This window comes from Enhydra lutris, unplaced genomic scaffold (assembly GCF_002288905.1).
Source record: "Enhydra lutris kenyoni isolate GAN:26980312 unplaced genomic scaffold, ASM228890v2 scaffoldscaffold10, whole genome shotgun sequence".
Classification (NCBI taxonomy): domain Eukaryota; kingdom Metazoa; phylum Chordata; class Mammalia; order Carnivora; family Mustelidae; genus Enhydra; species Enhydra lutris.
In genome coordinates this window covers 11,034,409-11,046,506 of record NW_019154094.1, presented here as the reverse complement: position 1 = coordinate 11,046,506, position 12,098 = coordinate 11,034,409, and the positions used below count along the sequence as shown (strand labels likewise).

Sequence of the window (12,098 nt, the reverse complement as noted above, 5' to 3'; positions counted from 1 at the left end):
AAAAAAATAAGTCCATTTAATATATCTTTCCCTTTTTTTTTTTTTTTTTTTTTTTTTTTTTTTAGCAAAAAAAAAAAAAATGTTGATGTATAGTACCCATAATAAAATGTAGGTGTTTTACAAGTTTTAGCATACATAACATACCTTGGGTACCAGTCAAGATATGTAACATTTCCATCACTCTAGAAGGTTCCCTCATGCCCTCCTCCAGTCATTTCCCTGCTCCCCATATAAAACTTTACATTCTTAATTTATCATAGGTTTGTTATTATTGTGCATACCCCGCTGGGATCATACTTCCTTTCTGTGATGATCAAACTTGGCTTCCCAATAAATGGACCCTTCATCCTTTAGCTAACAAGCCTCATTCATGACCATTGTTCCCCTGCAGGTCACAGGCCCCACACTGGTTACTGCAACAACCATGGCAGTGTCTTCGGTCCTGTTGTCCCCAAGTGTTTTCCAGCAGACAGTTACAAGATCTGCAGACCTCGAGAGGAAAGCAAGTGCCCCTTCTCCGCTGACTGTTGGAACATCAGAAAATCAGAGAAAGCCTTCCATTATTCTCAGCAAGTCTCAGCTCCAGGATACATTAATACATCTAATAAAGGTATGCAGGCCACCCCAGCAGTTGAATCTGTAAACTTTTATCTTCAATATTAAAGAACGTATGAGTTCTTCTTAGAAAATCAGTTCATAACGTAAATTCGAGACCAGCCAGAACTAATGTTTCTCTCTTTCTGAGCATACACTCCCAATGGAAGAGTGTCTGAGTGAATTCCAAAATATTGATTACAGTTGCCTCTGGGTTGTGGGATTCTTTGGGTAATTAGTTATACATCATTTATACAGCTTTTTTCCTAAGCTTTTGTCAAGGAAGTAAGTTCTGCTGAGGTAAACGAATCATTACCATCTCTTCCAGAATGATTCCAGCTTCCTCAGTACACTTCACGAAGTCTACTTGCAGGTTCTGACCAAGAACAAAGACAACCACAACTTATGACTGGAGCAGAATAAATCCGAAGGCAGAATGTCGACCTCAAACAAATAGGCCTCATCATGGAAACTTCTAAACAGAACATTGAGTTTTGAGAATCCTGAAATTGAGCCTATGAGAAAGAGACTCATTCCTTAAGAATGTTTTCCAAGTGACGTTCTCAGTGATAATGGAGGTTTCACTGTGAAGCATCACCAGCAGACCTTTGTTTTGACAAAAAAAAAAAAAAAAGAAAGAAAAGAAAAAAAAACATTGTGTTAAGTTGTGTGGGTGTTTTCATCAGCTCTAAGAAAGGATGTGAAATGAGGAGTCTGGTTTTCAGCTTGCTTTCACTCTCAAGGTCTTAGGGAGGAGGGGTCACCAGCCTTGCAGCAGAGTTCAGCCCAGCCCGTGCCCCTTCCCCTGCTCCTCCCTCCCAGAAGTTTGAGTTTGAGCCTTAGGCTGATGTCAAGTTCTGATCAGAGCAGAAGTCAGCTCTGTGCAAAGTAGCTTTGAGTTTTAAGGATCAGAGTTTAAGTTGGCAAATTAGGACTGATTTGTTCAAATGAAGTATATTTTTATGAATGCCCCATTTGGGCCTTAAAAGTTCTGAAACTTCTCAGTTGTGTTTTGTTCTTAAGTGTCCCCAGTGCTGCCATGCAGCAGGCTCCCTGGGCAGCGATACCATGTGACTAGGGCCCCGCCAGGCTCTGTGATGGTATGGGAGTAGCATGTCACACCTTTGAAGCAAAGGCTGCGGCTGGTAAAGACTGAATTCGATCAGAAACCTTCACTTTATGTTAACCTCTTGAGTGGTTTTGAAAACGTTAAGTTTTGTGTGAAGTGTAGCCTTATTTTCCTTTTCTGTCTAAACACAGAAGTCCTTGTTGATTGTTTTCCTTAACACTTTGACAAAAGGACCAGTGGACCAATCTAACAAAGCCATTCTGGTTCCATTCCTCGAGTCTACTGAGAGTAGTTTTAAAGCTATGCAGAAAAGGGAGCTGTTATTCACACTGCCCTTACTTTATTATAGAAAATGGAGTTAAAAACAAAGTGTGAAATTCAGAACTTTACCAATGTATTCCTAGGCTGTGAGTACTTTTGCAGCCCAAAGTGTGAAAATATGTAAAGATGCTTTGTTATGCTGCTATTGACCTGCCATGATTTATATTTATTCTTTTATAGCATGTAATGGTGATTAGTAATATTTTAATGTAGAATTTGATTTATTTCAGCAATAGTAATTTTAAGATACTCTTTGAATGAAAGTGTCTTCGTTTCTATGATACAGATCATTTTGTAGTATTTAACCAATTAAGATGCACTGCTTACTTTTCTGAGCACTATTTAATGATGGGGTCAAAACCCAGTTGGCTCAACCAGGTAGCATAAGGATTAGCTGTGAATAATGCTGGTGGATGTGGTGGTTCCTCGGGAACAATCATTTTAAGCTTTAATGGTAACTCAATCATAAATCCATAGATTTTTCTTTTTTTTTTCCTTGCTCAGATTTTAGAAAATTACTTGTGAATTACATGCTTGTTTTAGTTTGGTCTTAGTTTTTTTTAGCTTAAAGAATACTTTGATTGGCTTTCGTTAATCTAAATGCTTCCTGGGCAGTCTTCTGCTTGTCAGTTTAGTGTCTTTTCTTGCTGTCTACATAGTTACTTGTGAATTGTGCAGAAGTCAGGGAAGCTTAGAAGTTCTCATACTCAATGGGGGAAGAGCTTGTTTTCAAAGGTAGTGTGTAAACCCAGCAACCAAAAATGAATTGATCGTACATCACCCAGGAAGGACAATGTCGGAGCAAGATCCAGAGTGTTGCTTACGCCAGGAGATGGTGTCGGGGGAGCCACGTGACTGTGACTGTTCTCAGGAAACAGGTTTGATCACACCCCCAGCGTGGTTCCGGTGAGCTTCGGTACATGGAAGAATCAAGGGATTCTTGTTGTAATAGACATTTGACTTGAAATGATTTGAGTATGTGTAATATTATGAAAGAGTTAAAAGAGAGAATATCCTAAGGAGGGTCGGTAATCAAATCTGTTAATTTTCACCCTTTCATCCAAGGAATGAATAGGACAGACAGGAAAATAGAATCTATGATAAGTTTTCCGTAGTGGGAAAATAAACTTCAAAGTGCCCAAGTCATGGAGACTTGAAAAGGGTCAATCTGTTTCAACTCTCAAATTTATGTATTCAAAGGATTTACTTAAATTCAGAAGCCAGAAGTTCACCGTCATGATTACCAGGAGGTTCGGGCCAGAATGAGTCCTTGAAAGGTCAGGCCAAGCCTGACTTGTTGCAGTTGGATGACCCTGGCCCAAAAGTCACAGATCAGTTGCCTTATTCCTCAGTCAGATTTCCTATCCAGAACCTCACGCTAGCTTAGGTTGCATGTGTCCATAGGGGCCGTGACTTGACTGGAACCTTTGTCTCAAACCTTAGTTGAATCAAAGTGGACACCAAAACACAGATGCTTCTGGCTAGGTTTTGCAGTTAGGCCACTGCATCTGTCCGTGCATCCACCCCAACCCCAGTGGGTGGCACTGCTCTTTTGCTATAGTTAACATCACCTTTGGATAGACCCCCGCCCCTCCCATACAGCCACGTTCCTGCGCTGCAGCAGCCCCTCCGCAGCGGGCGTCCTTCCAGAGATTTGTAAGGTGGGACTTTGAATCCTTAAGTTTTCAAGCGAGCCTGTCGGTGTTAGAAGATGCATTCCATACTGTGTGCATGGAGTGTCCTCATCTCACCTTGCAGACCTTCGGGGGGGGGGGGGGGGGTTGGCCATCACAGAGCGGGGTTTTGCGAAGAGTCCGAAGTGACGAATCCTTCTCTGCTGAAGGCCACACAGGCCTCGTCTAGAATGTGTCTGGCCCAATTTTGCATGTCAAGCATCTGTCCTTTTTCTGCCTAGGTTTCTTTATAAAAATTAAAAACCCTATCGAATCTTGTACTAGGTACTATGTTGAAACCATGCAGCTTTATTACTATCCCTGCTCCCCCCAAGAATGTAGTTTGAAGTTTTCTCATTTGGGTAGTAGAGGCCATAACTGCCATCGTATTACTGATAATGCAACATGAAATTGAAGGTGCCTAACCGCTTAAAAAAACAAAATCAGCCATCACACGGTAACTGGGCAAAACATAGAAACAGAGGAGCGAGAGGAAGCACAGGCACAAGTGGGCCCAGTCCACAGGAGTGAAGACAAGGAACCACAGGGATGTGGGTCCTGCCTTTTGCTGCATATTTGCTGCTAAGCACGAGTTTCGTTCTTATCTATCTTTGGTTTTCTTCGGTTGTATTCAGAGTACCTTCTGGAACCAATAGTGCCCTGCATTTTCAGGTGTATAAAATGTTAAGATCTAAGTCAAGTAAAGCAACTTACACTAGGCTTTTTCAAATCTATGTTTAAGAACATTTCCCTGAGGGCCGGGGCCTCAAGGAGCCTGTTTTCCAGCAAAATCAGCAGGAGAGAGGTGTGCAATGTTTCACTCGGTTTTCTATCCGGCATCTTCATTTGAAATGCTAAGATGCAATATCGTTCACTTTGAATGGGAAGATGCACAGTTGTGTTTCCCTTTTATCTGTGTGGTTCCTTAAGAAACGTGTTTTTAAAATCTGTGTCCTCAGTGGTTTTTTTAAATTCTGTATTACTGCTTTGGCCATGCAGCTCTCATGACTTTCAGTGTACGGGATTTCTCAGCTCCCTGAAGTGTGGGGCTGAGAAGCTCTGGAATTACAGCAAGGTTTTTGTTCCATGAGCGCAATACTGCATCATTAACATTTTTAATGGTATGGATTTTATACCATCTGTGTATGTTTGCAAATATTAAGTTATTACATGTTCTCAGATGAGCATTTTTCATCCTAAATTTTATATGTTTGCAAATATATTTTTTTAATAAAAGTTCAAAACCAAGTTTTAGCACCTACTAAATTTTAATTGTGTTTTATTTAATTTAGAGAAATGGAACTTCTAAATGTGTTGCTACCCTTTGCCAGAACCGCACGCTGGCGAGATGGGGAGAGGTGAGAGGACAGAGCCGCCAGAGAAGGCCCTTGTCTGCCCATTGCAGACAGAGAAGGCCCAGTCTGGGCCCGGCCAGCTACTCCACAGGCCATGTGGATTCCCATGTCCGAAGCCCCTGAGGCCTGGCGTCCGTGAATGACTAAGCACTTCCTTCCGCGGTAGCTGAACAGCGAGTGTGTAACGGCTGCGAGCGGACACCGCAAGAGCTTCACTGAGTCTTCGATGGCTACCCCAGCCAGAGGGTGCACTTCTAGTCACAGCCAAAAACACTGTTCTGTAGGAGACAACAGCCAGGGCCAGTTCCCACAGTCTCAGTTTGTGCGTATCGGGCTGTCACATGACACGCATCTAGGATGACAAGAAAAGAAAGAGGGTGGAAACTAAAATCTGATCATTGTGGGAAATAGAGAAAAGTTTCAGGGGGAAAAAAAATGGTTAATCTTCTCTCTCCCTAACAACTGTTGACATGTTAGTGATCCGAACAAAATTCTGCATAAGATGTCTGTTAGACCTGCCTGCCTTCTCAGGGCAGAGACGAAGCCAACCCATGCCTTAGGATGGTCACCATTACAGCTGCACGCCCAGTCGGTACTTCCAGGGTTGCCGTCCCATTTGCTTGATCTTCGGAGCAAGCCATTCTAAGGAGAAGGAAGTTGAAGCAGGAAGTGACTGAGGTATGGGCCAAAGGTTGCTTCTTAAGCCAGCGCAGGGTCTTGAAGCCAAGCAGGCCAGAGAGCTGGTCTAGAACCACTTTCTTCACTCCTCTGTCTCCATGATGGATGGTCCTGGATTGCTTTTTCATAGTTTCTTAGGTTATCACTGTTTATTAAAGGCCAACGAGGTCTGCTCATCTTGCTGGTTTGCTTGTGTCGGCACCTAGGAAACCAGATAACTGGGTTCATCGGAATTTCATGGAAAGGGAACGTCAGCGGGCCCTGCTGGAGCAGAGGGGTGTTTGGGGTTTTTTTAAAGATTTTATTTATTTGACAGATCACAAGTAGGCAGAGAGGCAGGCAGAGAGAGATGGGGAAGCAGGCTCCCCATGGAACAGAGAGCCCAATGTGGGGCTCGATCCCAGGACCCCGGGATCATGACCCGAGCAGAAGGCAGAGGCTTCACCCACTGAGCCACCCAGGCGCCCTGGCAGATGGGTTTTAGTTTTCTTGGTTGTCTCGAATGACAATTTCACTCACTGTTTATGGATCCTGGTTCCATCTCAAAGATCCGGCGCTAAGAACCCGATCTTTGAGAAAGGGTTGTGTGAATAAGTCTTCTGAGGCTTCCGGGAAGCCATGTTTGTCTCAGAGAGCTCTCTGGAACCAGCCCGTGGAGGAGAAGCTTGAACTCCAGCAGCTGCGCCGTCCCCGCGAGGGAGGCCCACCTTTCCGTGAAGCCACGTCCTCTGAAGGTGGAAGGGAAGAGCCACAAGAGGGGGGCTCAAGCCCCGACGGTCCCCCTAAGTGTCCCCCTTTCAGACGGTCCCTCCCGGGCTCTCCTAATCACAGGCCACGCGACGAGGCCTGGCAGGCTCGCCAGGATCCTCCACCTCCTCGAGCTTATGAGACAGAGTTAGGCAAGAGGACAGCGGCCAGGCTCCGGCAGCCCCACACCGGCCCCGGCCAGCCCTCCGCGTCCCCTCTGGGTGCACCAGGCGCCGCCGGCTCACAGCTCCAACCAAGACGGCTCTTGTAACCAGCAGAGGCTCAATGGCCTCCAAGGAACCTGGACAGAGTCCGCGTGACGGGTGTCGCCCGGGGTCTCTTTCGGTCTCCACAAGTGTGCGTATCTGCCGTGTGTCCCCGGCTCGCTCATGTGGGCCTCTCCACAGCCCCCAGTGCCGGCCCGTGAACGGGCCCCATGGGGACCCCAGGGACTCCCTGTCCCCCCGGGCAGGGGCTGTGGTGACACAGACGTCGGTCCATCGCTCTGAAACAGGCCCTGGAAGGCAGAGCCCAGAAGGCAGCGCAGTCCCCACGAACCGTTTTCCTACCCCATCTCTGCACTTCCAGAAAAGTGAGTCTGGCGCCGCCTGAGCTCTGGCACAGCCCGGGAAGGTGCCCTCAGCAGACGGCCTCCCTGTGCCGCGACCTCTCGGAGGGACGGCAGAGGCGCCCTGGCTTCTGAAGCAGGGGGCGAAACACATCTTGCTCCCCAAGTCCCACTTCGTTGTGGTGTCCCTGCCCCTGGAGACTGTCCCCGTGCCAGACCGCTCACCACCTGCGCAGAGCCACCCGCACCGACACGACTGAGAGACTTCCAGGAGGTCGGACCCCCAACCTGCAGCGGGCCCTCTGGACAGGGAAGGGGAGTCCCCCCCTTTAGCATGTGTCCGTTCCAGGGCCACCACGCTGAAAGGCATCTCAATCCCCCCTTTCCCAACAAACGCTTCAGAGCTCCTCCTTGAGTCTCCTGACCCAGAATTCACAGAGAATGTGACCCCTGCCCACACACACCATCTTTAAAAATATACTAATTGTGATATAAAGGAGAAATCTTAATTTGCAACGAAATGCTCCCTATTAAATATGTAAATGTTTGGGCATGACACACATTCTCAAAATTCATAAGCAGCCCTGGCTTCACTCTGACACGTCTCCCCACCCCACTCTGAAAGGTGGCCGCTCTCTCCCTCCAGGGGCCTGTCCAGGGCCCAGCACACCCGGGAGCCCATGGCCGCCACCACCCCTCCATCACCCGCAGTGCCCTGACTCACCGTGCTTCTGCCCAATAGGAAACCAGAGAGCTGTTTCTGTTCCAGCCAGAGAGTGCTAGGTCATTAATTAGCAACTCCCCCTACCCTGCCCCACAGAGGACTCCAGGGTCCTTAAGTGATGGGCCGGTGCTGTGGCTGGTGCCCTCTTGCTCAGGCAGCATCTCCCCAGGCTGTGTCTCTGATGGGGCAGGGGAAGGTAGTCGGAAGGTTGGGAAGAGAGACACAGACACCCTTCATTAGTCCTCATCCAACCCTGGGGGGCAGAGGTATTGCCTGTATAGCTGCAGACGCCATAAGCACACACACCACACACACACACACACACATGCATGTGCCCTTACACCAAGCTTCCTGGGTGCTGGGATTGCTTGAGCCCCTCTGTGTTCACAGCACAGCACATGGTACAGGTGCATGTCCCTCTGTGTGGGATAAAGTGAACTGTACCCTCAGGACCACCTGGGAGATACAGGTTGTTACCTCACTTGTCAGATGAGGGTACTGCGGATGGAGTAATGTGCCTTGGAGCATCTGCCCAAGTTCACCCAGATAGAGAGCAGCCGAAGCAAGAGTTGAGCTGGGCTTGTTCATGCCACCTCCCTCTGGGTTTGAGGTTTGTGGAGAGAGCCTGTAGGTTCCTTGTGCATTCTGAAGAGCACTGAAATGACAGTAGCACTGCTCCCCCTGATGGGGCCATTAATTGGTTAAAGGAACTGCTTCACCTATGGTGATTGTTGCCAATGACCCTCATAGATATGGCTCTCAGAGGGCTTTCTCAGCCCTAGGCCAGAAGGGGACAGGGGAGGCTCACATGCGTCTTGTGGGGACACTGCCCTAGTCAAGTGGGGAAACTGGGGCCCAGGGCAGGAGGTGGGTGTAGACCCAGCTCACTTTTCCCCTTCATAGCTACTGCTGCTTTCCAGTTCAGTGTTTTAGAATTTGAAATGGGTTTATTGTAGAAAGAAAGAAGAAAGAAAGGGAGGGAGGAAACAAGGGAGGAAGGAAGAAAGAGAAAGGAAGGGAGGAAGGAAGGAAGAAGGAAGAAGAGAAGAGAAAAAAGAAAATAAGCCCAAAATGGAGTTAGTTGTTCTAAGCCCCAAGCCAGCAAACCAGGGTTTAGTACCTAAGTTACCTTCAGATTCAGCCTCTCCCAGGAGTGGAATTGTAAGCCAATCAGTCTGAAATTTCCTGATCAACACTAGGAATCTTCATGAGAGACCCTTGCCCTTCCCCCAAAGAAAGATGACCTTGCCTAAAATAATACCTTGTTTTGTTAGTGACCTTTTTGTCCCTGCTCACTTCTGCCTATAAAAGCCTTCCACTTTGACCAGCTCCTTGGAACATTTTCCACTTGCTGGATAGGATGCTGCCCCATTCATAACTCACTGAACAAAGCCAATTAGGTCTTCAAATGTACTCCATTGAATTCTGGTTTGGTTTGGTTTTTTCAACAGACTTGGTGGCAGGAGTGGGATCTGGAGTGTCCTTAACCAGCACTTGGGGATGAGAAACACAAACCCATTTGCATTCATTTCCAAGGGCCGTGGGTAAGTTCCTCTGGGTCCTGAGTTCTGCTTTCTTTGCACTGAGCACTCGATCTAAGCGGCTTTCCAAAACAGGGCAGGCCAGCTGGAACTGCAGACGGCTCTGCCTGGAGCCAAAGCCCTAGCCTTCAGACCCCTACTCCCAGGTTTCGGAGTGGAAGACCCCCCAGCCCATCGTTCTGTCTGAAGACACACACGGGAACTGTTAGTGTCACGCACAGTTCCCCTTTCAGGCGCAGTTCTCAGCCTGTCGTCCCCATTGTTGGGATCTGATGGTTCAACGTAACACTTCTGCTGCTCCCCTCTGCCCTCCGAGTGCTCAGTCTAGTCATCCTCTGTCCAAAGGGCCTTCCGACTCCGAAGAGCCTATTCAACAGCTGCTTTCTGAAGTTAGACCACCTGACGCTATGGGTGATGCTCTCAGCCATCTTCCACTCAGTCAGAGGCCAACCTAAAGGCCATAGTCACGTTGTCCCTTCCTTTCCCGATCCAGGCCACTGGTTATTGATCTATGGGAGCAACTCTAGATCTCATGAAGATGGTATCTCCTGTACCCTCTCTGAGGCTGCCTCTTGGGCCCATGGGCTTGTTTTTTTTTTTTTTTTTTAAGATTTTATTTATTTATTTGACAGACAGAGATAGAGAGGCAGGCGGAGAGAGAGGAGGAAGCAGGCTCCCCGCCAAGCAGAGAGCCCGATGCGGGGCTTGATCCCAGGACCCCGGGACCATGACCCGAGCCGAAGGCAGAGACTTTAACCCACTGAGCCACCCAGGCGCCCCCATGGGCTTGTTTAATACGGCCAGAAATACTTGCCATTTTGTAACTGAGTCCAACCTCATTAGGACAGGAAGTCGAGAGGTGAGATACCAGGGTAGGGAAAGCCACTCTGTTCCGAAAGCCCCCCAAACAAGGAGATGGCAGACTACTGTCCCAAAGACCATCTCCCCCGGGCGTGAACTCTGAGCTTCTTTTATGTCTGGGAAAGGAGGCAGCAGAACGGTGCTGCAGTCGAAAGATGAATGATGTCTGCAGACATCCAGGAAAGACATCCAACTTCTTCATGCCTGTTCATTTGATCTTTGTTTCCAGGAATCTGGTCATGGCACGCCTGTAAATATTAAACATAGCATAGTCATTTCTGTACTTACTTCCTTGTTTCCTCAAATGAGGCTGATTTCTGGTAAAAAGCACTTTTTGTAAATCTCAGCTGTAAGCGAAATTCCTTTGATGATTAATATGCGTGCATGTGGGACTAACCAGAGGTTTCTAAACTATAGGTCACAGCATCAAGAGAACTCCAAGCAACATGGGTCAGACATGCTAAGTTTCTCCCTGTCACTGTTTGTCCCAGCTAAACACTGACAAGGTATTTAAAAGAATTTTTAAGGAGCTCTGTGGCCAGAAGTTAGCCGTGTGTGAAGGCTAATATTTAGAGTCTGATAAGAACTATTTTAAGTAGGCCTTCTCCCCTAAGCTAAATGTATTGGAGGGGGAATAAAAACATCCCAAGGTAGATGGGTGGCTGTGTCAGTCCTGTGATACCATGAAGACAGTAACACAATGTTTTGAGGAAGTAAAAGCAGTTATACTTTATTTATTCATCTAGTATTTGCAGGACCAGAGGTGTGGCTCTAGGAACAATTCAGAGTCCACCAATCATTTTGAGAAATCCCAAAAACCTCACTTATTTATGTCAAAAGGCTTATCCCTTTGCCTTTGAGATGCAAATGTCCTCCTTGGTCTTCTTCATCTATGTTCATGTGTGTCCAACACAAGTGTGTTGGAGATGTGTGGAATTTTATACCTCCAGATAGTATTGCCAAAATTAATTCATACAAGAGCTCTATTTAATCAGCTCAAAGAAAATGAAGGGTTTATATAAATTAAACTCTCAGAAACATAAGAGAGGGGTGCCTCGGTGGCTCAGCTGGTTAAGCATCTGACTCTTGATTTCAGCTCAGGTCATGACCTCAGGGGCATGGATTGAGCCCGCTCTGTACTGGGTATAGATCCTGCTTAAGTTTCTCTCTCTCTCCCTCTCCCCCAGGCCTGCATGTGCTGTCTCTCTTTCTCTCTCTAAAAAATTTTTTTAAAAATTTAGTTAAATCGTAAAAGATAAATATAAGAGAAAAGTAATCCAAGTGATTTTCTGGTTCCCGTGATCTGGGAAAATATTTGGTATTAAGTTTTGGTTTAAGTCCATTGGTTTAATTAAAACAGGCATGTCTTTAGCGTTGTCAGCATTAAATATAATACTTTTTCTCTACCTAAGTTTACTGAAGGTCAGATGTTATATTTGTATCAGTATATGTTGCAAGTGTTCCCAAAAGTGTTGCATGAAATTCCTCAAGTCTGATATATCCTGTTATAACGTTATTATCATAATTTAAAATTCGTATGTCACAGAAATTTCTTTTTCAACTCTGTGATAATGAATTCTCATCAGCTCTTTAACAACGGACACTTTGAAGTCTTTGTCATTTACTCCGGTGCTTTTACTAAAGTGTGCCTGCAGAAGTGCTCCATCTGTGGGGAGACCCATGGAACATGCTCTAGAATACAGATTTCTGGGAACCTGAAGATCATAAAACTGAACTGGTAAGACTTTCCAGAAGGGATGGAAGCTCTGGATCCGAACAGGACAAGAGTCAATGACATGAGACCGATTGAACTGAGGGGCATGGTTACAGTTGTTGTGACACGCCTGTAATTGGACTAAGTCCTGAATGCTTCTAGTTTCTTCTATCTGGTTCCAAGTCACCAAACTAAATGTTTCCATTTTTCTTCCATCCTTCGAATTTGGAATCCCTAAAAACAAAGACTGCCC

The 12,098-nt window shown here is 46.5% G+C and overlaps 1 protein-coding gene across 2 annotated transcripts in view; it reads left to right on the top strand.

The window, feature by feature from the left end:
- LOC111144186 (decapping mRNA 1A) overlaps positions 1–3,750 on the top strand; it is a 57,075-nt gene extending 53,325 nt beyond the window's left edge. For both annotated transcript variants that reach the window (XM_022498380.1, XM_022498381.1), the window contains 2 exons: positions 392–610; positions 923–3,750. In XM_022498380.1, the coding sequence (XP_022354088.1) occupies positions 392–610; positions 923–1,003 (300 nt within the window). In that variant the 3' untranslated portion in view covers positions 1,004–3,750. The remainder of the gene's footprint in view (positions 1–391; positions 611–922) is intronic.
- Positions 3,751–12,098: the final 8,348 nt, after the last annotated feature.